Consider the following 24,113-nt stretch of genomic DNA (forward strand, 5'->3'; position numbering starts at 1 on the left):
TTTTTTTCCTTAGGGCCACACCTGAGGCATATGGAAGTTCCCAGGTTAGGGGGGTCAAATTGGAGCTGCAGCTGCCAGCCTACGCCACAGGCACAGCAATGCAAGATCCAAGTCACAACTGTGACCTACACTGTGGCTTTTGGCAATGCTGGATCCTTAACCCACTGAGCGAGGCCAAGGATCAAACCTGCTTCCTCATGAATACTAGTCAGATCCTTAATCCTCTGAGCCACAACAGGAACTCCATTTTTAATATTTAGTGGATTGGGGTTTTTTTAAATTTTTAATTATTATACAACACTCTGATATCATAGTTCATTTAGCCAGTTCATTAGTAAAGGATATTTAAGTTATTTTCAGCTTTTCGCTATTTGAAACAACACTGGATCTGTTGAGCATGCAGTACTGTAGGTTTAAAAATTACCCCCTTATGGAGTTCCCTGGTGGCCTAGCAGGTTAGGGATCTGATGTTAAGGTCACTACAGTAGCTCTGGTCACTGCCATGGTACAGGTTCAATCCCAGGTCTGGGAACTTCCACATGCCACAGGTGCGGCCAAAAAAAAAAAAAAAAATTGTCCCCTTAGGATAATAAACAGGACTGTTGGAGATGTGTCTTGGGGCTGAGGGCCAGCATCCCCTGAGCCCGTCCAGGTCTTAAAAATATGAAAGAGGCAACCAGTGAGATATGTTTTATCTGCCATGTTTGATCATTAATAAAATTAAAGGTCTTTTTGTTTTATGGGCCTTTTGCTTGTCTGTTTCTTGGTCCATATTAGGCTACTTGGATTTGCGGGTGATGAGTTTGTGTGACATCTTAGATAAGGGTACAACGCATTGTCATTTATGTTGAAGACACGTCTTCTGCTCTTAGCATTTCGCCTTTGTCTTTGAGTTTCCATTGGGATGTTCAAACTGTAGGCTGTCAGATTTACAAATCCTTTTCCTAGGTCCCATTTGGTTTTCACATCATCCTTAGAAATAGCCAGCCCAACAGAAGCTATTCATTCCTCTTTATACTTTTTGAGATTTTAAAAAATCTATATTTTTTGATCCAAGTGGAATTATTTCGCTCTGAGGAAATAAGTTGGTGTCTCCGTTGGTTTTGTTCTGTTTTCCACACACCCAGCCCACGTCTCTGTGACTCCATCGGTGGGTCAGTGCATTGGTTGCCTAGCTGTGGGTAGGGTCATGCCTTTCCTAGAAACTCAGCCCAATGGCTGCTGGGCCTGTCTGAGGCTGTGTCCTTCCAGATTACAGAGTCACTGGGAACACCGTGCTGTGCTACTGCTGCGGCCTGCGGAGCTTCCGTGAGCTGACCTACCAGTACCGGCAGAACATTCCCGCTTCCGAGCTGCCAGGTAAGTCCCCCCTGCCCCACCACCCCCGTTCTGTTGGCCTGGGCTTTAGGATGAACTAGGGGTCCTGTTTGGGCCTTGGCTCTGTGTTCTCAGCTGGGGAGAAAGGTGGGTGGGCAGGGGCTCCAGGGCCAGGTTCATCTCTGGGCTGTGTCTGCCCAGCGCCCACTTGGGCTCTGGGTCTAGGAAGTGGGTTTCTAAAACAAGATGCCCAGAGAATGTCCTCTGGACAGCTGGCGAGCCATCCTATTTCCAAGTTGGGTTTTCAGTTGAACGTCTTTTCCATTCCTGGAATCTTAAAACAGTGCAAGAAAAAGAGCTGTGATGTGTGACTGGATGCTGTGCGTTTCAGCTGCAGTTTCTCTCTGGTCCTGGCCCTAGATCCACTAGGCTAAGTGTGCGTCTGAGAAACCTGACACATACTGCCGTTTTTCTCTTCCTAGTGGCTGTGACGTCCCGTCCTGATTGCTACTGGGGCCGCAACTGCCGCACTCAGGTGAAGGCCCACCACGCAATGTGAGTGCGGCGGGGCCGGGGGCTGGGACGCAGGCTGGAGGAGTCCCCCGCAGACAGGCAAACCTGCACTTTCCTAACAGGAAAGTTCTTTTTTGGTTTGGGTTTTTTTTTTTTAAGTATTTTGGCCAAGTTGATATGGCAGCATATACTAATTTAGTTGTCATGCTTTTATAAAGTCACATCATATAAAAAGTCCTCAACACTTAAAAATACTGCTTTTCAGAGTTCCCATCATGGCTCAGTGGTAACAAACCTGACTAGTATCCATGAGGATGCAGGTTCAGTCCCTGGCCTTGCTCAGTGGGTTGGGGATCTGGTGTTGCCATGAGCTGTGGTGTAGGTTGCAGACATGGCTCAGATCCTGCGTTGCTATGCCTGTGGTGTAGGCCGGCAGCTGTAACTCCAATTCGACCCCTAGCCTGGGAACTTCCACGTGCTGTGGATTCGTCCCTTAAAAAATAAAAATAAAAATAAATGCTTTTTTGTCATCTCCTTTCGTGAAACATTTGCAGGCAGATACTCACATTCTTCTCCATGCAGCCCACTCATTAAGGGTTAAGTCCTTCTCAACATGGTGGCTGTAGTCGCTGAGAACTTCCTTACCCAGCCATCTCCATGCATGTGCTGCTGCATAACTGGGTCCGCCTTGGTGCTGCAATTACTCGAACACCCTCAATGGGAGTTCCCACGGGGTCTTTAGCGGCCCTCACACTGACATTTGCATAGCCACGTGCAGTTGCCTAAGGAGCAGGTTTGCCTCCACTTCCAAACCAGAAGGAAGTCACATGAATCAGTCTCGTGGGGAGTTCCTGCTGTAGTACAAGGGGATCGGGGGTGTCTCGGGAGTGCTGGGACATAGGTTCGATCCCTGCCTGGCACAGTGGGTTAGGGATCCTGTGTTGCTGCAGCTGTGGCTTAGGTCTTGCCTGCAGCTTGGATCTTGGATCGGATCCCTGGTGCAGGAACTCTATATCCCTTGGGGCGGCCAAGAAAGAAAGAAAGAAAAAAAAACAGTCTTGTGGTTTGATGCTGTTTGAGGCTACCATAATCCCCAGTCATTTGAAGGTCAGATTAATGTAGCTGAGAGAGCACCCTTGGTTCAAGAGACGTCTGGAAGACGACAGTAAAGGTGACTGACTGCCTCTGAGGAATGATTTTGTGGAGTGGAAATCTTGCTTTGTATTTGAGCCTAAACTGTGTGGAAGAGACTATTTTGTCCTAAGAAAAGGGATTTTGGTAGTAACTGGGCAAGCTTTCTCAATAAAAACTTGGATGAGAACAGCAAAGGCCTGTCATCTTCTGGGACTGCCCTGTGGTGCCTGGGGGAACTGGCATGGTACAGCCTTGAGTCTCTGCCCTGAGAAAATCACCTAAATGTTCAACTACTCTTATTTATTTATTTATTTATTTTGTCTTTTCTAGAGCCACTACTGTGGCATGTGGAGATTCCCAGGCTAGGGGTCGAATCGGAACTATAGCCACCACCCTACACCAGAGCCACAGCAACGTGGGATCCGAGCCGTGTCTGCGACCCACACCACAGCTCACAGCAATGCCGGATCCTTAACCCACTGAGCAAGGCCAGGGATCCAACCCGCAACCTTATGGTTCCTAGTCAGATTCGTTAACCACTGAGCCACAACGGAAACTCCAACTCTTATTTTTTATTATTATTTTTTTTGTTTTTGGCTGCCCCATGGCATATGCAGTTCCCAGGCCAGGGATCAATGGCAATGCCAGGTCCTTTAACCCATTGTGCCAGGCCGGGGATTAATCCTGAGAGCCTGGCGCAGAGATGCAGCCAATCCCATTGCGTCACAGAGGGAACTTCTTTAACTTCTCTTAAATTTTAAAAAGGAGTTTCCTGGTGGGTTAAGGACGTGGGGTTGTCAGTTCTGTGGCTCTGGTTACTGCTGTGGCATAGGTTCTTCCACATGCCGAGAATGTGGCCAAAAAGGGGGAAAATTTTCTTTAATTTTAGAAATAATAAAAATTTCAAAAAGAGAAAAGAGGCTGCACTTGGGGTTAGGTTGCTTTGACAGTATAAAAAACATACCATTGCCAAGCCCCAGCCCACAGTTGACCTCTCTTGTCTCTTCCAGAGACAACTTCACAGTTCCTTTATTTGCATGTCTCTGATGCCCTCTCGTGTAATTCGACTGTTTTCTCCTTGCAGGAAATTCAATCACATCTGTGAACAGACGAGGTTCAAGAACTAAACGTCCAGTGGGACACCGTGACGGCTTGGGAGTGTTGGAGGTCAAAGACACATGTTTCAGAAAATACTGAATACAAACATTGTTTAGGGCATTTTACGGTGCTGGGGCTCCTTGTGTGCGGCACTCTGATAGGACTTTTCTCTTGTGGAGAGACCCTCTTGGTGAGAATCCCACAGACTAGGGGTGCCCAGAGCCCTCCCGCCACAAGAACAGCCCCCAGCCGACCCTTCCCATTGAGATGGAGATGCACATTTGCTCTGTACCTTTCCCACAGCCATGGTCAGAGCAGCGTCTCTCTTCCAGAAAAGCGTCATGGTAGAAAAAGGAGTTTGTTGGAAGCGTCATGTGGTTTGAGGAAAGGCAGCACAAGTTTACAGCCCGTGGGTCGCACAGCGTCCTGGGTGGGCGCCAGAGCGGCTGCTGTGGGTATTTTCATGGATTCGGTGCTTATCTTCTAATAAGACCTAAATATCTCAAACTGTAGCACAAATGATATCATTTATAACTTACAAATTGACTAAAATTGGGGGTGATGTGATATTTGAAAGAATAAGCATATGTTTCTGCTACTCCGGACCCCAGAGCCTCTGTGGAGCTGAGCCGCCCGCTGCTCCTCAGCACAACTGCAGCTCCGCCAGGCTGTCCTGCCAGGGTTCGGGGCCCAGGGCCAGGGTGCAGTTGACCCTGGTAGTGCCCCCAGCCAACCCAGAGTGTAAGGGGCCTTGGCCTCCCTGCCCCTTCCTCCTGCGTTGGGTTTGCCATGTCATCTGGAATAATACTTGAAATTTTGTTCTTTGTTTTAAAAAAAAAAAAAAAAAAGTTTTTTTTTTAATCTGTTGAAATCACCAGTTATGTTTGTCGACAAAATTGTAAATTTTTTGCTTCTTCTCAGGAATACAATTTTCAGCTTTGTCTTGCTCTTGATACAGACTCTGAGAAGCAGCGCTCTGTGGAAGAAGGCCGCCTTCCCGGGTTCCAATAAACAAGCCTTGTCTGTTTCTCTCCCCCCTGCACGCTGGTTCCTTTGTCGAGGCTGTGATGTACTCCTCCCTGTGGTGGTGGGACTGGCTACCCATGTCACTAATTATCGGTCCATGTGACCCAGGGGTCGGGGCCCAGGGCTGAGCATTAGAGAAAAGGCACAGGTTCTCTTGGATCTGCCAACCCTGAGTCATGGCCTTTAGTCCCAGGTCGAAGCCATGGCTTTGGGCATGAGACTGCCTTCCATACCTTGACCTTGGTTCATCACCCCCTTCACTTCTGACCGAGACCCCTCCCCCACAAAGTAAGAACAGAGATGCAGATGTGCTGGCTTTCTTTGCTGAGGCTTGAGCAACATGCAGCCTTCCTGGGGCTACACTGCATCGAACCTCAGCAGATATCACATCAGCCTCCCAACTCCTGTGTTACTTGGAGTCCTCATTTCTCTTTCTTTCCTTTCTTTCTTCCCTCCTTCCTTCCTTTCTTTCTTTCCTTCCTTCCTTCCTTCCAGGCCAGGGATCAGATCCAAGCCTCAGTTTCGGCTGCAGCTGTGGCAACACTGGATCCTTAACCCACTGTGCCAGGCCAAGGATTGAACCTGCGTCCCTAGACTCCCAAGATGCTATTGATCCTATTGCACCATGGGGAGAACTCTGGAGTCCCCATTCTGATGAGCATATAGGGTCCGAACAGAGCTTGTCAGCTCTAACCTGAGGGAGGGGCCTTGGGACCAGGACGGTGGTGCTCTGAGCCTGAGTGTGCACCATGCCAGCTTTTTATGACTTTCTGTACTTGCTGTTCCTCAATGCCCTCCCTGCCCAGCAGCCAGCCCACAGTTGTGTTGGAGCCCTGCTATGTGCTTCTGTCCTTGTGGCAGAGGGACCGTCATGTCTTCAGCTCCATGTCCTCTCAGTCTCACTCAGCCGCCCCCAGACCCACGTCCCTCCTGGGCTCCCAACAAGCCTGTCAGAGAGCCTCCACCCCCCCCCCCCCCCCGCATCTGCCGGGCATTGTCCAGGGGCTGCACACCAGCCCCTCTTGGTCTGTGGGTCCAAGCACCCAGGTGATCACATAGAGTCCTCTAGGCGCCTCTGTCAGGGCTCCTGGTGTGATCACGAGTCCAGGAAGTCACCTATGATACCTCATACCCAACAGGGTTGGAACCAGGCCCAGATCTGAGAGCCTCAGGTTGACATCAGTGATTCTGCCCCAGGGAAGTACCTAGTCTGGGAGACAGTGGCACCTGAGATGAGCCTTTCCTGCAGGGGCCCTGCAGCTAGACCAGCCCTGATGCAGGGAACAAGCCCAGAAAAGCTCAGGTTCTGAGTCAGGATTGGTGCTGCAGAGGACATCAGCTGCTCAGTGCCAGGAAACTAGCCTGCGCTCTGGAGAAAGGAAGCAAAAGGGGGTATTACTTGGGTTTAGGAAGCCCAGGGTAGACTTGACTGCAGTGTGGCTTGTCACCGTCCTGGGACCCTCCTCTTCCTGTTTTTTGGTGGCAGCTTCCTTCCAGTCAGAAACTGGTAAACTGGTGGCTTCCCCACCAGTTCAAACAGCAGTCTGTTTCTGACCAAAGAGCTGATGACCAGCCAGACCTAAGCCTCCCACTCCCTGCCAGCTACCAGCACCCACCCCACAGGCCTAGCCAGGGGACACAGGCTCCAGTGTCACCCTCAGGAAAGCAGACAGGCTCCTGGGCCACACAACCCACAAGAACTTAGCCCATCTGATTGTTGGACCTCATGGTCCAGGCCTGACCCCAGTGGAACCATGCCGGCCTGGGTCTCGGTTACCTGGCCTGGGAAGGCCAGCCTGGAGTGGGGTTCATAGGTCCCTGCAGAAACAAGTAAGGTGTTGAAGTTCCCTTTGTGGCTTAGTGATAAAGAATACAACTAGTATCCATGAGGATACGGGTTCCATCCCTGTCCTTGCTCAGTGGGTTAAAGATCCTGAGTTGTGGCTGTGGCATAGGCCAGCAGCTGCAGCTCCAGTTCAACCCCTAGCCTGGGAACTGCCATATATCGTGGGTGAGGCCCTAATAAGGCAGAAAATAATAATAAATCTAAGATCTTTGACACACAGAAAATGCTGCCCAATCTGGCCTCTGTGGCTCTGTCTCCAAGTTCCCACCACTCCCTGGCCTATGACCTGCCAAACAGTACTTACTAAGAGGAGATGAGTGCAGTGCTTTGAATAGCCTGCATGACATACAGCCCACCAAAACTGAATCAAAAAAAGATAATTTGGCAGTTCCCACTGGGGCGCAGCAGAAATGAATGACTAGTATCCATGGGGATGCGGGTTTGATCCCAGGCCTCACTCAGTGGGTCAGGGATCCAGCGTTGCTGTGAGGTGTGGTGTAGGTTGCAGACGTGGCTCAGATCCTATGTTGCTGTAGCTGTGGTATAGCAGCTACAGCAGCTGCAGCTCCAATTCAACCCCTAGCCTGGGAACTTATGTCTTTGGTGCAGCTCTTTAAAAGAAAAAAAAGATAATTTGAACAGACCAATAACTAGAAATGAAACTCTCTACAAGCAAAAGCCCAGGACAGGATGGCTTCATAGGCAAATTCTACCAAACATTAAAAAAAAAAAATTATACCTATCCTTATTTGTTTATTATTTTTCTAGGGCCGCATCCGTGGCATATGGAGGTTCCCAGGCTAGGGGTCTAATCGGAGCTGAAGCTGCTGGCCTACACCACAGCTCACAGCAATGCTGGATTCTTAACCCACTGCACGAGGGCAGGGATTGAACCCACAACCTCATGGTTCCTAGTTAGATTTGTTAACCACTAAGCCATAATGGGAATTACTACTTATCTTTACTAAACTCTGCCAAAAGATTGAAGAGGAACACTCCCAAAGATATTCTCTGAAGCGACCATCACCCTCATACCAAAATCAGACAAAGATTCTACCAAAAAAATTACAGGCCAATATCTTTGATGAATATAGATATGGAGTTCCTGCTGTGGTGCAGTGGGTTAAATATCCAGTATTCCTGCAGCTGTGGAATGGGCTGTAGATATGGCCTTGGATTCAATCCCTGGCTCAGGAACTTCCATATGCTGAGGGTGTGGCCAAAAAAGAAACAAAACATATAGGTGCAAAAGTTCTCAACAAAATTTTAGCAAACTGAATCTAAAAACACATAAAAAAGATCATATAACATGACCAAGAGACTTATTCCAAGTTCATAAGGATGGTCCAACATAAGCAAATCAGTGTAATACACCACATTAACAAAAGAAAAGTCAAAAACCACAAGGTTGTCTAAATAAATGCAGAAAAAGCTTTAAGATTCAAAATCCAGACGTTCCCATCGTAGCTCATTGGAAACCAGTCTGACTAGTATCCATGACGTAGGTTTGATCCCTGGGCTCACTCAGTGGGTTAAGGACCTGGCGCTGCCATGAGCTGTGGTGTAGGTCGCAGACAAGGCTCAGATCTGGTGTTGCTGTGGCTGCGGTGTAGGCCAGTGGCTACAGCTCTGATTCAACCCCTAGCCTGGGAAACTCTATGTGGATACAAGTCGGATTCTTAACCCACTGAACCACAACGGGAACTCCACCCTGCTCTTTTCTCTTCTTAACTCATCACACCCTGTCTTGTATTTCTGTGTTTGTTATCTGACTCTACAATAGAAGGTAAGTTCTGTGACAGTAGTGATTATATGTGGCATCAAAAATGGTACTTGGCATACATGGGCCACAGTGAATTGGAAGGAGGGAGGGAGGGAAGGAAGGTAGGAAGGAAAGAAGAAAGGTGGGTTGGCTAGTGGATAACAAAACAGGGTATATCTAAATGAATATTATGCAGCTGTGAAAGGAGCTAAGTTCTGAAACATGGTAACACACAGATGAACCTCAAAATACTATGCTAAGTAAAAGAGAAGGCAGTCACAAAAGGCCACATGGTGTGAGATTTTATTTATATGAAATGTACGGAATAGGCCAATCAATAGAGAAAGAAAACAGATTAGTGGTTGTCAGGGGCTGGTGGAGGGGGAACAGAGTGTATATGGACAAGAGGGATCCTTGGAGCTATCAAAATGTTCTGCAACAGCCTGCAATAGATCCAGATTCAACTAAATGGATTAAGCCCAGTGTTATTTACTAAAATTTAGTAAGTGTAACTGAACTTACTTTAAAAATCATTGAACTGTACACATAAAATGGGCTAATTATATTGTATACACATAATACCTTAATAATAAATAATAAAAATAAGGAGTTCCTGCTGTGGCACAATGTGTCTCTGCTACTCTGGGGCGTAGGTTCAATCCCTGGCCTGGCATGGTTGGTTAAGCTGTGGGTTGCCACAGGTGTGGCATAGGTGGTGACTTTGGCTTGGATCTGATCTCTGGCTGCGGAACTTCTTATGCTGAGGGTCTGCCAAAATGAAAAAAAGAATAAAGTGGGAGGAATCTTCCACCCCATATTGCGGCTTGCTGTAAAGCTACTGTGGTGTTGGCAGACAAGAAGGCATGGAGATCAATGGACCAGGGCAGAGAACCCAGAAACATTCAACAAAGAGCCAACTGATTTTTTTTTTTTTGGCTTTGCCCACAGCACGTGGAAGTTCCTGGGCCAGGGATGGAACCCGTGCCATAGCAGGGACCCAAGCCGCTGCAGTGACAACGACAGATCCTTAACCCACCGTGCCACAAGAGAACTCCTTTGTGTTCTTTACCTAAACCCTAAAAGCCCTTCACCTAAACCTCATGCCTATGCCAACAATGTTTTTTTTAAAGATAAAACATTGCTATAGCCCCAAAGCAGGAGTCACTTTTGCATTGGTACCTGAAAGATAAGTGAGGACTGGCGCGGTGGAAGGTTGGTGCTCAGGGGCGACGAACAGGTGCCAGAGCCGCCAACTCTGCACCTCACAGACCCCACCCCCGCGTGCTTACTAGCCAACCTCCAACGAGGTAGGGGCGGGGTGGAATGGCTACGCCGACACCCTCACAGCTAGGGCGGGGCGGGGACCAGAGCCTGGCCACGCCACCTCCGCCGGAAGCTCAATTGTCCGGCTTCCTGTCGGAGTTGGTCCGGCCCGTCACGAAGATACTTTTTAACAAGGGGAGGTGCTCCAAACTCGCTTCCTGAAGTCCGTCTCAGGCGAGTTTCGACTGGGCTGGGTTCCAGCTCTGCGGCCGGAGCATTCGGGGCCCGAGGGCAGCTGCTGGCTAACAGAAGAGGGCTTTCTCTCTTCCGGAACGGAGACAGCGCACGCAGGCTTCCGGGGGGTCATTTTCCGTCGCCGCGCCGTGCTCCGCCCCTCGCGCAGCCACGTCTCATCCAGAGCAGCCGGGCCGGGCGTTCGCCGCGGCTTCCGCAGCACAGGGGTGAGGGTCGTGGGGCGGTGCCTGGGCAGAGGCTTGGGCTGGGGAAGGCGTGGGGAACAGGAGGACAGCGGCGGGGTCGGGGCCAGGGACAGGCGAAGGGCGGCTGGGCCTTGGGCGCACGCGAAGAGCCGGCCAAGGCTCCACCTGGAGCGGCAACGCCCCGCGCTAGTCTGGCTCCTCACTGTTGGTTGCCTCTGGGCCTGGAAGCTGCACTGTGCAGCTGTTAGCGGAACCGGCCTCATAAATATCCCAACATTCGCGTTCTTCAGTAGTGCTGTCCACGCGCGCCGGGGAGTAATTTGTTCAGAGGTGCCCACGGCTGCTGTTGGAGCTGCAGAGAAACATCTCTTGTCCTTGTGTAGAAGTTCTGTCAAGATGACAGGCGTGACATGGTGTCCGGTGGTTAGTGTGAAGCCTGCTTTAAAGAATCGTGTGTGCTCTGCTCTCTCTCCACCTCGAGTCCATATCATTTCTGGGCGTTTCACCAGAATGTGTTTCATAGCGGTGTTTTCATCTGTGTAGTGATAATTTCCAGAGGGAGTGGGACCAGGCATCGTCTCTAGTATGATGCAGGTGAACAGCTCGACCTTCATTCAACAGCTCTTTGCTGAGTGTCGGTCGTGCCCGGCACTGTTCACTGTAGATCCTGGGTGATAGGATTGGAGTCGTGTCAGGGCCTCACTGAGCTCGCGCTGTAGTGGAGGGATACAGACAGTAAATGAAGTCATTTCTGAGAGAGTATTGCGTGGTGCTTGGGCCGGATCTATAAGAAGGTCTTGGGGGAGGTGACTTTTGAGTCAAAGCCTCTATGACAAGAAACTAGCCATGCAAATCTGCGATAAGACTGTTTCAGGCAAGATGACCAGCAAGTGTGAAGCCCTGAGGGAGGAGTAAATTTGGTGTCTTTTTTTTTAGATACAGTATGGCAAGTGTGTAATGAAAAAGGAAGAAAGTGAGAGGGGACAAGGATGCAATGTAGGAAGGGGCTAGACGGTATGCAGCTTCCTAGTTCGTGGTAAGAGGCTTAGATTTTATTGTCAGTGTGATTGAAAACCACTGGGACATTGTAAGCCATTTACTGGGGACTCATGGGGTTTTTTAACATTTTAAATTACCCCTTAAATATTGCAAACATTACTGGAGTGATAGCTTTCAGTTGCAGTGCACCTCGAATAGTAAGAAAAGGAAATAAAAATCATCTGACATAACTCAAATTCAGAAGTAGTCTTTTTTATTTTTTTTAAGCCAGTTGCCTTAAGCAGCAGTGTGCTTTTTTAAATTTAAGTGTGGTTAACTTGCAATATTAGTTTCAGATGTAAAACAGTAATTTGATATAAATACTGGCTGTATTCTCTGTGCTGTACATTACATTCTTGTAACTTATTTATTTTATTATTTTTATTTTTTTTGGCTGTACTTCCCAGGCTAGGGATCAAACCCTCACCACAGCAGTGACAATGCTGGATCCTTATCCTGCCGAGCCACCAGGGAAATCCAGGTTTTAATAATTTATTTACTGAAGTTCCCACTGTGGCACGGTGGGTTAATGATCTGGCTCATCTCAGTGGAGGTGATGGCTCAATCCCTGGCCCAGTGCAATGGGTTAAGGATCCTAAGTTGCTGCAGCTGTGGTGTAGGTCACACCTCTGGCTTGGATTCACTCCCTGCCTCGGGAACTTCCGTATGCCAAGGGTGTGTCTAAAAAAAAATAATAATAATTCTTTAAAAATTTTAAAAATTTATTTATTTCATACCTAGTAGTTTGTACCTCTTAATCCCCTTCACCTACTTTGCCCCTTCTCCTTCCCTTCTCCAGTGACCACTAGTTTATTCTCCGTATCTGTGAGTCTGTTTGTTTTAATATTTGTTCATGTGTTTTGTCGTTCAGATTCCACATATAAGTGATAACATAACAGTATTTGACTTTCTCTGACTTATTTCACTAACATGATACCCCCTAGGAGTTCCCTCTGTGGTGCGATGGGATGGGTGGCATTTTGGGAGTGCTGGGACTCAGGCTCAATCTTCTGCGCAGCACAGTGGATTGGTGATCGGTGCAGTAATGCACCTGTGGCTTGGATCTGATTCTTGACCCAGGAACTCCATATGCCTTAGGGCGGCCGAAAAAGAAAACAAAAATAAAATCATAATATCCTCCAGGTCCATTCATGTTGTCACAAATGGCAAAATTTTATTTGTTTATTTTGCCTGCACCTGTGACATGTGCAGATTCCCAGGACAAGGATCAAATCTGCACCACAGCAACGACCCCAGCCACTGCAGTGATGGTGCCAGATCCTTAACCTGCTGTGCTACAAGGAAACTTCCAAGCAGTATGCTTTCTTAAATGAGAAAATCTTTGACTTTTAGCTATTGATTTTGACAAGCAACAATTAAAGGGAAAATAACACTAAATAGCTGCTATTTATTGAGGACACAGGACATGTGTCTTATTGCACTTAATCCTAGCACAGATTTTTTTATTTATTTTTTCATCATCGTACTGATGAGGTCACCAGCTAGGAAATCTGCCCCTCAGCTCATAGCTGAAGGTGGAGGACTCAGGACCTAAAGCCAAGATGTGTGATGTCTGAGTCTGTCCTTTACATTATATGATGACAGGAGGCTTTCTGGGCTTTCACTTTGGCTATGCTCTGTTTCTAGTTGCCGATAGGGACATCTTAAATAAGATGGGGTAGATGGAGCTGTTCATGTGCAACTGCCAGATCCATGCAATCCGCCGTCTGGGGGAAGCTGGAATCACCTGGATGTTAGGATGGTGCTGCTCCTTCTGAAGTCTCCTGACGTCAGACAGTGGTGAACCTAGAGTTAGAAACACTCTGAGGTTCTAAGTGATGGCTGTGCCCCGTCTCTTCTCTCTGGGAACACAGCAGAGTGCAGGCAGTCAAAATTGGTACTGTGATTGGACTGGTTGTTTTTTTCAACTACAGAGTGGAGTGCATGTAAGTAATCACAGCTTCCTTGTTCTGTGCTCCCAGCTGTCTGACCCTCCTTGTCCTGTTTTTGTCAGCAGACTGAGATAATGAGGCCCTGAGTGACTGAATCATGCTAAGGAAAGTTCATATGAGCTTGAGGGGAGACAGAGAATGCCCATTTATATGTGTGAGGAGAAGTGTCTTTTCACCAGAGGCTGTGACTTCTGTCTCTGTGGCTTCAGGAACCACTGCATGTGAACAGGAGCCACCTTCATAAGTTACCAAAACAAGTCACAGTCCTGGGCTCGAATCCTTGGCTGCACCCTCCATCTTTGGAGGGGGTAGGGTTCCTTGGGAATCAGAGACTTCTTGTTTAGCAAGAAATCCAAGTTAAAAAAAGGGAACGTGCAAAAATGGAACAAGCAGAGTGAGTGATGGCATTGGGCTCAAATAGCCTGGTGCGTTTCTCTCTGTCTGTGGCGTGCCACCATCTCAGCCAGTGGTTCTCTTCCCTGCCCAGGGTTAAGGTTAGGTGTTGTCATGGCAAGATTTGGTGGCACATCCTCTGTGGCTCCTTTCCTGCCCTTTCTTCTCCGTTGGCATGTCCTGTCTTTAGTAGGTAAGTCCGATCCCGCTGGCTGTCCTGCTTTTCCTTCTCGGCCAGGTGACACTGCTCCTCTGGGTGGTGGCCATCACAAGCTGCTCTCCCAGGGGTGATCTTTGCCCTCACTGGAACTGTGGCTTCCAACTGTTTTTAGTAGAAGTAGAGTTTTTCAATATGTGAAAAGGCATTGTGGATGCTCAAGGATGCAAATGCTGTATCATTTTGTTTTGGAAGCACTATCTTGATTGCAGAGAGGTGGAACATGATGGGGAATTTAAGTCCATAGCCTGTGTTGGGCACCACTCCATGCAGGGAGTGTGTGTGGGGCGGAGCCGACTTGGGGAGGTAATTATGCCTCCAAGGGTGTTAGTGAGCGTGGTGGAATAGAGGGCACCCACACAGCTGCAGTGTGATATGCATGCAGGGGGTGTCGTGAGGGCAGAAGGGAGTGGGCCGGGAAGAGGCTTGTGAGCAGTGTCCTGTGGTAGACGTGGACGGATCCACAGGGATTTGCCTGGTACTCAAGGGGAGAAGGGCACCGTCACAGAGTCCAGGCTTCTGCCCGAAAAGCCTGTCTTTGTTACCCCCTCAGGCATCTTAGGGAGCATGGTGGAGATTTTGTTTAGACATCTTCACCTGCACCCCCACAAGACAGAAGCAGACGTTTCAAAGCAAAATGCAAACATTTTCTTTTGTTAAGGGATGTGTCAGGATGGCTAGCACACACAGTATGCGATTTGCAGTGGCAGTTGATTCTGCATTCCCACACGTCCATCTGTAGTCATCCATCCTTGAAGTGGAGCCTGTAGTGAAGGGACAGCCTGCCCCTTCTTTAGTTTTTTTGTTTTTTGGCTTTGCCTGTAACATACAAAAGTTCCGAGGCCAGGGGTCGAACCTGCACCACAGCAGCAACCCAAGCCACAGCTGTGACAACACCAGATCCTTAACCAGCTGAACCACCACAGGACTCCGGCCTGCCCATCCTTTTGCTGATGTGCCTTGCCTTGCCTTGCCTTGCATTGCGGGCCTATTTTCTACAGTGTCACATCCTGGCCTGGCTGTCTTACCTCCAGATGTTGCCAGGGAGTGTCTGGGACAGCAGCCATGAGGCAGGCTCAGCGAGTGTCCCTGTGGTTTTCTCTGGAGCCAGGACCTTGTAAAATGGTGATTTTCAGAGGGGCCTGGGTGGAGGTGTGCATGTGTAAGGACAGGTATGGGGCCTCCAAGGGCCCATTTGTCTACCTAGCTCATCCCTCAATCTGGTAGGTGTGTCCAGGATGGAAGACGTTATGAGATTGAGGGCTCATTGCACATAGGATCACTTTTTGGTTGGCCTTAGTACTTCCCTTCATTTCAGACGTCATCCTCAAATATTTACATGCGCTGGGCACCATGAGCCACAGTGGCACCCAGTGCTTTTTTTTTTTTTTTGGTCTTTTTAGGGCTGCTCCTGCGGCCCATGGAGGTTCCCAGGCTAGGGGTCAAATTGGAGCTGCAGGCCTACACCACAGCCACAGCAACATGGAATCAAGCTGCATCTTCGACCTACACCACAGCTCATGGCAATGCCAGATCCTTAACCCACTGAGCGAGGCCAGGGATCAAACTTGTGTCCTCCTGGATGCTAGTCATATTCGTTTCCACAGAGCCACAGTGGAAACTCCCCCAGTGCTTTTTGAATGAGCTACGCTGGATTTTAGTTACCCATGTTTTCACACAGTTCTATCAATGGTCCTTTCAAGTACAGACCCGAAGTGCTAGTTTTGCAGGTAATAGCACACATAGCCTTTTTACATTCATGACAGCGTCACAGCTGGCCTGCAGGGAGCCAGACTGCAGAGGAATGTGTGAGTGCCACACACTACAGAGTTCCCAAGATGGACGCTGCTGTTGCTGGTCACTCACCACTGGGTAGACCAGGTTTTGCCAGCCACCAGGGATTGCTAGTTTGTAAGTGAGAGATGGTAGGGGACTGGACAAGCAGGTGCAGTGGCCCACTGAGTGAGGGTCAGCTCCTGCTTAGGCTTTTTTCTGAAAGGAATGTCATGTAAATTTTAGCCCTCAAACTGTGAAATGGAACAGTACTGGGATAATATGAAACCTTATCTTAAAGGAAGCAAGTGCCAACACTTCTGCAGAATGAATAATAACAGCACCCTATCTTTTGATGAGGAAATGAGCTGATAATATCCTCACTACACTTCAAAAGCAGGAGTTCCCAAGTGGTTAAGTAGGTTATAGATCAGGCATTGTCACTGCTTTGGCATGGGTTTGATCCCTGTCCTGGGAACCTCCGCATGCCACAGATGCAGCCAAAACAACAACAACAAAAGCAATAGCCAGTTGCCAAACATGGGTGAAATTTTGCTTCCTTAAACTCAGCCTGGCAGGATGGGCTAAGAGATAGCAGATCCTGTAAGAAATAAAGGCTGCATTGGGTCACTTGCTGTGAGATACTTTATCTCTGGCCCATCCCAGAGTGGCCTCTCTCCATGTGCCCTCGTCCCCCTTTCTGTGATAGCGTGCAGTTTACTCCACTCCAGGAAGCGGCATTGTCCACATTGCCTGGAGCTGTGGCCAAGGTACTGTCATGCCAGGTGTCTTGGGAGAGGAGCTTGCCCTGGGTGTCCAGTACTGAAGCCACTGGCTGCATGTGGATATTTATACACAAATTATGCAGATATTTACACACAAATTAAGTTTGAAGAAGTGAAAACTCACTTCCTTAGTCACCCAAGTCCTAGCCATTGACAGAGCTTCTCTTCCTGGCAGGATAATCTTAAAGACCAGCACCAATATAGAGAACACCTTGGGGAATGGGCCTGGGTGTGGCCGGGTCAGGATTTTATCCTCAAAATCTAGGATGTTGGAGGTGCTCAAGGATTATTTCTTGAATAAATAAATCTACATGTGTTTATTATGCAAATGCAAATTTGGAACTAGATGTTAGTCTTGGAATTGTTAGTTCAAATCTGACAAACAGAGAGCTCCCTGGTGGCACAGCAGGTTAAGTAAGGATCCAGCATTGTCACTGCTGCGCCTCGGGTCGCTGCTGTGGCACAAGTTTAGTCCCTGGCCCCAGAACTTCCATATGCCTTGGGAGTGGCCAAAAAAAAAAAAAAAATCTAACAGACGAAGTTTCATAACAATCTTCTCTTTTTTCTCCTCTCAGGTATCATGATATTACTTGGTTTGATTTCAAGCTATCTGTGAGCCTTCAAATCCTCTCCCCAAAATGGAAAACCTAGGGTGGTCCATCCCAGGAGCTCTTGGCTGTTGCTAATGGCAGAAACCAAACTCACCAGCAGTTCCCTCACAGCCCCTGAGTGTCAGCCCAGCCTGTGTCATCCTGGCCATGGATGGTGTGGTGGCCATGCAGGATGGCCCAGAGGACAGATCCAGCAATGGCCCCGAGGCTCTCCCAAAGCCCCCAGGCTCACTGGCACTACTGGACCAGCAGGAGGAAGCCCAGTGTAAGTTGCCAGTTAACTCTGTGTGCAGTTGACATTGTGCCTTGAAACAGAATGTGGGTCAGCTTGCATTTTGGAGGGAGACTGTGGTGTTTAAGACCCTAATGAACTTTTTAATTCATTCAGATTGTGTTTTTAGTAATCAGATGAGGGTTTGTTTCCTTAGCCGATGCCAACTTTGAACCAGACACCACATGTGTTAAAATAGGGTGGGAGCCACCCCACTTTGCTGCTCCAGCAGGACAGAGCAGCGTTGTTTAGCCTTGAGGCTTCTGTAGGTCTTCACTGACACATTATTGTTCCCTACCTAATGTTCTACCTTTCTTGGTTGGTTGCCAGAATTTTGCTCACTGGCGTCCAAAAATGGTCCACTGGTGATCTGAGGATGATTGGATCCTCTTTGCACCTTTGACAAGTTATTTGTGTGTCAGAAGTACAGGGTGAATTAGTCTCTCTGTTTTCATGCCCCTTCCTGGTCAGTGTGTGCTTGAAAACCAGAGCGTGTACATGTTCTGATTTCCTAGCAGAAACTGCATTCCTTTTCTTCTGAAACAATGCTCAAGCACCTAAAGTGGCTTTGCTGGTTGTCTGGTTGCCAGGCGAGCCCAGTGTGCTCAGGCCAAGACCAAGGGCTCTGCACTGGGATAGCTCCAGACCTGCCACTAAGAGCCGTGAGCCCTGAGGCAAGAGCCTCAGTTTAGCTCAGTCTCACTCTCCGCTTGAGAAAATGGGCAGATCTGCCTTTGTCTTAGGATAGTTCTGAGGCTGAAAGATGTGGCCTCTGTCAAATGTAGGCACGTGGACAGCACCCAGAAAGTGATGCTGACCATGTAGATGACATCACAGTTACTTGTTTACCCATAATTAGGCTTGTGTTTGGAAATAATCAAGTCTTATGCTTTTTTGGCCCTTCTTTTAGTTTTTTTTTTTTTTTTAGAGTCCAATAGAATGCTCAAAAAAATTTCCTTGTTATGTAAACAGGAAGGTTTAGAGACTCTCCCAGATCTTTAAGCCCATGAGAAAGTGGTATTTAGGCCCTGATTAACTTATATTTGAAACGCAACATCCCCTCCCCTCCAGCAGTGGGGCTAGAGGGCTGTTTGTGTAAGAGAACAGGGGGTCGTGTCAGGTCCCATCTCCTGGTTCTGCTGCATGTCTGGGGTACCCTGTTATATTCTGGTTTGCCTTTCAGGGTGGCCTGACAATAAGCAGCTGTATAGTTGGGATTCACATTTTAAGTGACAGAAACCTAGTTTAAATTTGCTTGGGCACAAAGGGAATTTCCTAGATGCAGCCTGAGTACGTCATGAGGTCCGAGTGCTGCTGACCCCAAGAGAAGGGTGGGGCATCGTCATGCTTGGGAACCCCTGGGATTCACCCGAAGTTCTTTGACTTTGTTCTTTGACTGCTGACAGGCTGGTCCATTGGTGGCCTTTCTTCCTTGTTTGCTTGATAGAGAAATAGGTTTCAGTTACTGTATAAACATGTCTGTAATGTTAGTGGAGGAAGCTGAGCTTGATACGTGGGCAAGTAGTCATCACTGGTTTGTCAGTCAGAAGCACAAACTCTGGGTTCTGAACTCAGCTTTGCCGTAATTATTCGGATCAGCTATTCTAACTCTGCCTTTGATTTCTTGTTTTGGAGGATAAATTTAAGTTTTGAAATCAGCCCTTCGTAAATGGGAGACTGTGATACTGGTTGGCACTGCTGTTAACCTGCCTGTGAGAAACATCCTCAGCTCTGTTTTAAGCATTTGTGGGAGGTTTTTTGCTATTTTTTTTTTTTAAACAGACTTTCATAAGATTTCTCACCAGTTTCGTTAAAATGAAAAGGAAACACTCCTGCTTGCATTCTGGGGTGGAGGGTGAGGAGGGCCTTCCACAGATGAGGGGTCAGGCTCTGTGAGGCCGAATAACTTGCCCCACATCGCCCACCTGCAGAAGGGAACCAGCTCCTCTCTGAGCAAACAGAGGCTGTGGGGAGTGTCCATGTGTCTGGATTCAGCTGTATGTCTGAAAAATGACTTTATCTCATTGTTAAAAACCATGACAGCCCAGCACATCATCTTTTCTAGGCACCAATGTCGAGGTAAACAGAGCGTCAGATGAAGGCGGAAGCCAAGGGGACACCTGTCAGAATGGGCCGATGCCACAGTTCCCAGACCCTCCATCGTCAGTGGGTCCTGACGCCTCTCCAGGTGTGGCTGGTTTCCATGACAACCTAAGGAAGTCTCAGGGGACTAGTGCTGAGGGCAGTGGTAGAAAAGAAGCTTTGCAGTCCCTGAGACTCAGTCTTCCTATGCAAGAAACGCAACTGTGTAAGCATCTTCCTGCTGGGCTATTCCCACCCTCCCCTTCCTGCCTCCCCGGACCCTTGTCACTCACCATGCTTGAGGCCCAGGTATAAAGGGCCTGTGCGTGTATATCTTTTGTCTCCCTGGCTAGTGAGCAAGTAGCCAGTGAGGAATTGATCCCAATAAGCTTTTTTTTTTTTTTTTTTTGCTTTTTGGGGCCACACCTGAGGCATATAGAAGTTCCGGACTAGGGGTTGAATCAGAGCTACAACTTCAGCCTGCACCACAGCCACACCAGATCTGACCTGCATCTGCGACCTATGACACAGCTTGGGCAACACTGATCCTTAACCCACTGGGCAAGGCCAGGGATTGAACCCACATCCTCATGGATACTAGTCGGATTCTTAAGCCACAATGGGAACTCCTCAACAGGTTTTTTAATGAGTTACTTTCATGAACATTTATTTTCTTCTGAACCTTGTGGATTTGGGGGTGAACTGGCAGCCTGTAGAAACCTCTAGGCATTTTTCTTTTCTTCTCCTTTCTTTTAACCCCCTCTGGCCACTTCCGAGGCATGCCAAAGTTCCCAGGCCAGGGGTCGAACCCAAGCTGCTTGCAGTGACAACGCCAGATCCTTAACCCACTGCACCTCCAGGGGACTCTGGGTTTTAGATATTTTAAATTCTGTTACTAGCTAAAAAGTTGTCACAGTAGTTCTCCTCCTGTCCTTGAGCACAGGCCCCTTGTCTGGAGCCGCCTGGGACAGGAGGCTGAGGTAACCAGTCCGTGCTTCTGGGGACACCGCTTGGCCTTTACCCCAGCATGGTGTCTGAGCACCACTCGCATGAGTTCTCTTTATTTTCCAAAAGCTCAGTACATCATAATGCACTGCTGCAGGAGTTCAGATTAGTTGTGGAGGGAATCACAACCCCAGGTGTAACTGTGTAAAGGAGGCTCATTCATGCTCCCCGCCCCTGCCTCCCATCAGGACTGATTTTCATGTTCCCCTGGACTGTCAGGGAGCAGGCCTAGAGCGTGGTGAGAGCCCTGGGCTGCTCACACAGGCACTCAGATTTGGTTATTTGGTTCCTAAAAGGCACAAAATGCCTGTGTCCTGTTCCACCAGCTGGAAGTTGTAGGGAGTGATATGCTGGTGGCGTGAGCACAACCCTGGGCCTGGCCACTATGTCTGCCACCAAGCAGGTCCTGTCTGTGGTAGGTGTCCAAGGCTCACAGTTTAATCTCCACGTGGAATCAGTCCTTTCCAACTAGACGGCTGTGTGTCTAGAAGCCAAATCATGTCAGTACTAAAATGCAAAACAGGAATTCCCGTCGTGGTGCAGTGGAAACGAATCCAATTAGGAACTATGAGGTTTCAGGTTCTATCCCTTGCCTTGCTCAGTGGGTTAAGAATTTGGCATTGCCCTGAGCTGTGTTGTAGTTGCAGACACCGCTCGGATCCCGCGTTGCTGTGGCTGTGGTGTAGGCCCATGGCTACAGCTCCGATTGGATCCCTAGCCTGGGAACTTCTATATGCTGTGGATTCGGCCATTAAAAAAAAATACATAAAAATAAATAAAATGCAAAACAGCCAAGTTGCTGTTCTGATTTGTCCTCTGTATCCTGGTGCATTGTGAATTTCTAAATGGCCATTTCCCCACCACAGGCTCAACAGAGGCCTCACTGCCCCTGGAGAAGGAGGAGCAGGTCCGACTTCAGGCCCGGAAACGGCTGGAAGAACAGCTCAAGCAGTACAGGGTGAAGCGCCAGCAGGAAAGAGTGAGTCTCCCACTTTCAAACAAGCTCATGGAAAACGTCATGTGTGAAAAACAATCATTAATTGGGCATGATTTATTTCTCTCTGCTGGGAAGGGCTTTGTGCCTGTCTGGAAAGATCATTTTTCTCATGTAGTTCCCCCGCTTTGGGGAGAGTCCACAGGGCTCTGCTTCCTGTTCCATCTGGTCCTTCTTCCCTTGAAACAAGCATATTTTATTTCTCAGTCCCCATGAGAGAAGAAGAGATGGCAGATACAGTACAGTTGCTCTCTGAACTTGAGCAGTTAGTGCTGGGTTTCATTTGTTTATTGTGTAAGTGTTATAGTTTCTACTGAATGGTGTTAAGATATGTGCCATGTCACACACATGGATAAGTATGCCCACATGCTATCCCCAAATCAGTTTTATTCAGGTGTGAAACTCTCATTAGGATGCTAATGAAAGCAGCCTTTTTAATCATATCAAGTGACTCTAGGAAAGGGGAGTAGGAATGTTCATTTCACTCTTCTTCCAGCTTCCCTATGGACTTGAAAATTTTCAAATTAAAAGAATTTAACTCTAGGAGTTCCTGTCATGGCTCAGTGGTTAACGAAACAGACTATGAACCATGAGGTTGCGAGTTTGATCCCTGGCCTTGCTCAGTGGGTTAAGGATCTGGCATTGCCGTGAGCTGTGGTGTAGGTTGAAGACATGGCTCGGATCCCATGTTGCTGTGGCTCTGGCGTAAGCTGGTGGCTACAGCTCCAATTAGACCCCTAGCCTGGGAACCTCCATATGCCCTGGGAGCGGCCCAAGAAATAGCAAAAAAGACCAAAAAAAAAAAAAGAATTTGATTCTAACTTAAAAAAAAAAAGCCCACTTTCAATGAATGACTTAGTAGTGACAAGTCCTCATCAGGGTTGGCCATTTGTTTTCCCAAGAGAGAACCTTGGCTTCTCGCGTGTCACTGCTCCAAAGCCAACATAAATGGACTGGAAGGTCCAGCACCAGGCTCTGAGCCAACAGAGGCTCCCGCCTGGTCTGTCCAGATGGATTGCCAGAAGAATTTACAATGATAGCCGGTAGTCAGTCATTATATGTGCCGGGCACTGTGTTAAATTCCCCACACGTTTTATGCTGAGGCTCAGATGGGTAAGGAACTTGCTGGAGGTCACTCAGCTGTAACCTAGCAGAGCCAAGAAACAGACCAGACAGTGTCCCTGTGCCACAGCCTGTCCACGGCCTGCCTGCCAGAGGCTTTAAGGACAAGTTCAAAGTTCTATTTGCCTCTTTTTTTTTTCTTTTTCTTTTTAGGGCTGCACTTGCAGCGCAGCATATGGAGGTTCCCAGGCTAGGGGCTGAATCAACTATAGCTGCCAGCCTACACCACAGCCACAGCAACATAGAATTTGAGTTGCATCTGTGAGCTACACCACAGCTCACAGCAATTCCGGTTCCTTAACCCACTGAGTGAGGCCAGGGATGGAACCCATGTCCTCGTGGCTGCTAGTCAGATTCATTTTCGCTGAGCCATAACGGGAAATCCTGTCTGGCTCTTCCAACATTAGGCAACGAATGTGTCAGGAGTTCAGTGTGAAATTTATCATTTCCCTTTTTTTTTTGTCTTTTTGGGGGCCACACCTGTGGCATATGAAGGTTCCAGGCTAGGGGTCTAATTGAAGCTGTAGCCGCAGCAGTACCAGATCTGAGCTGAATCTTGGACCTGCACCACAGCTCGAGGCAATGCTGGATCCTTAACCCACTGAGCAAGGCCAGGGATTGAACCCGAAACCTCATGGTTCCTAGTCGGATTCATTTCTGCTGCGCCACAATGGGAACTCCTCATTTCCCAATTTTAATCATTTTGTGTATGTGTGTGTGTATATCAAACCTTAGCTTCAGTAGGATAACTTCTTTCAAGCTGATGGACTCTTCGCCCGCTGCTCTGACCAACTTGACAATCCTGCCTGCCCACCTGCCCCTTGACCCCCACCCCCTGCTGCCCCACTGAGGAAGACAGGAAGATGTCAGGGACTTTGGCCCCCACCTGTCCCTTACTCCAGAGACCCTCAGGCAGGACCAGCCAGGGCAGAGTGCAACCTGGAACGTGCCGTCCTCATGCAGATCAGCATCCGGTTCAGGCCTCCCCATAACCCGGGGAAGCTCAGGGCTGAAGTGGCCACGAGGGTCGAGGTGCCAGCAGCCAAGTTGAGGCTTGAACCTGCCTAAGTGCAGAGCCATGCTCCCTATTGCCAGGCTTGTGACAAGTCAGCGTGGCCTGTTGGTTTATAGAACCGTGCAGGATAACCGCGTGAAGCTTTGTGTAAGAGCACAGGTTAGTTCAAATGGGAGACTTTGCTGATGGAACCCATTATAATGGTTGTCCCCCATGAAAAGACTCAGGAGCATCTCAATAGGTGCGGAAGAGGTAGCTGATAAAATTCAGAACTTTTGATTCAAAAATACAAACAAAAACAAACCAGGAGTAGAAGCATATTTCTTTAGGAATGTAGTTCACACCTCATACCTAAATGGTATAGACTTTTTTTTTTTAATTGTTTGTCTTTTTAGGGCCACACCTGAGGCATACGAAGGTTCCCAGGCTAGGGGTCAAATCAGAGCTGTAGCTGCT

The 24,113-nt window shown here is 48.3% G+C and overlaps 2 protein-coding genes across 7 annotated transcripts in view; both read left to right on the forward strand.

The window, feature by feature from the left end:
- The window catches only part of CHFR (checkpoint with forkhead and ring finger domains), a 28,684-nt gene extending 23,589 nt beyond the window's left edge, over positions 1-5,095 (forward strand). For 3 of the 4 annotated variants that reach the window (XM_047760291.1, XM_047760293.1, XM_047760290.1), the window contains 3 exons: positions 1,252-1,359; positions 1,800-1,872; positions 4,049-5,095. In XM_047760291.1, coding sequence (XP_047616247.1) covers positions 1,252-1,359; positions 1,800-1,872; positions 4,049-4,091 — 224 coding nt within the window. In that variant the 3' untranslated portion in view covers positions 4,092-5,095. The remainder of the gene's footprint in view (positions 1-1,251; positions 1,360-1,799; positions 1,873-4,048) is intronic. The other variant, XM_047760292.1, reaches the window with a different exon arrangement.
- A 5,038-nt stretch (positions 5,096-10,133) lies between these two features.
- GOLGA3 (golgin A3) overlaps positions 10,134-24,113 on the forward strand; it is a 49,688-nt gene continuing 35,708 nt past the window's right edge. The window contains exons 1-4 of one of the 3 annotated variants that reach the window (XM_047759873.1): positions 10,134-10,420; positions 17,133-17,433; positions 19,505-19,747; positions 21,393-21,505. In XM_047759873.1, the coding sequence (XP_047615829.1) occupies positions 17,316-17,433; positions 19,505-19,747; positions 21,393-21,505 (474 nt within the window). In that variant the 5' untranslated portion in view covers positions 10,134-10,420; positions 17,133-17,315. The remainder of the gene's footprint in view (positions 10,421-17,132; positions 17,434-19,504; positions 19,748-21,392; positions 21,506-24,113) is intronic. The other 2 variants (XM_047759874.1, XM_047759875.1) reach the window with 2 other exon arrangements.

The sequence above is a fragment of the Phacochoerus africanus genome, chromosome 15 (genome assembly GCF_016906955.1).
Source record: "Phacochoerus africanus isolate WHEZ1 chromosome 15, ROS_Pafr_v1, whole genome shotgun sequence".
NCBI classification, from domain to species: domain Eukaryota; kingdom Metazoa; phylum Chordata; class Mammalia; order Artiodactyla; family Suidae; genus Phacochoerus; species Phacochoerus africanus.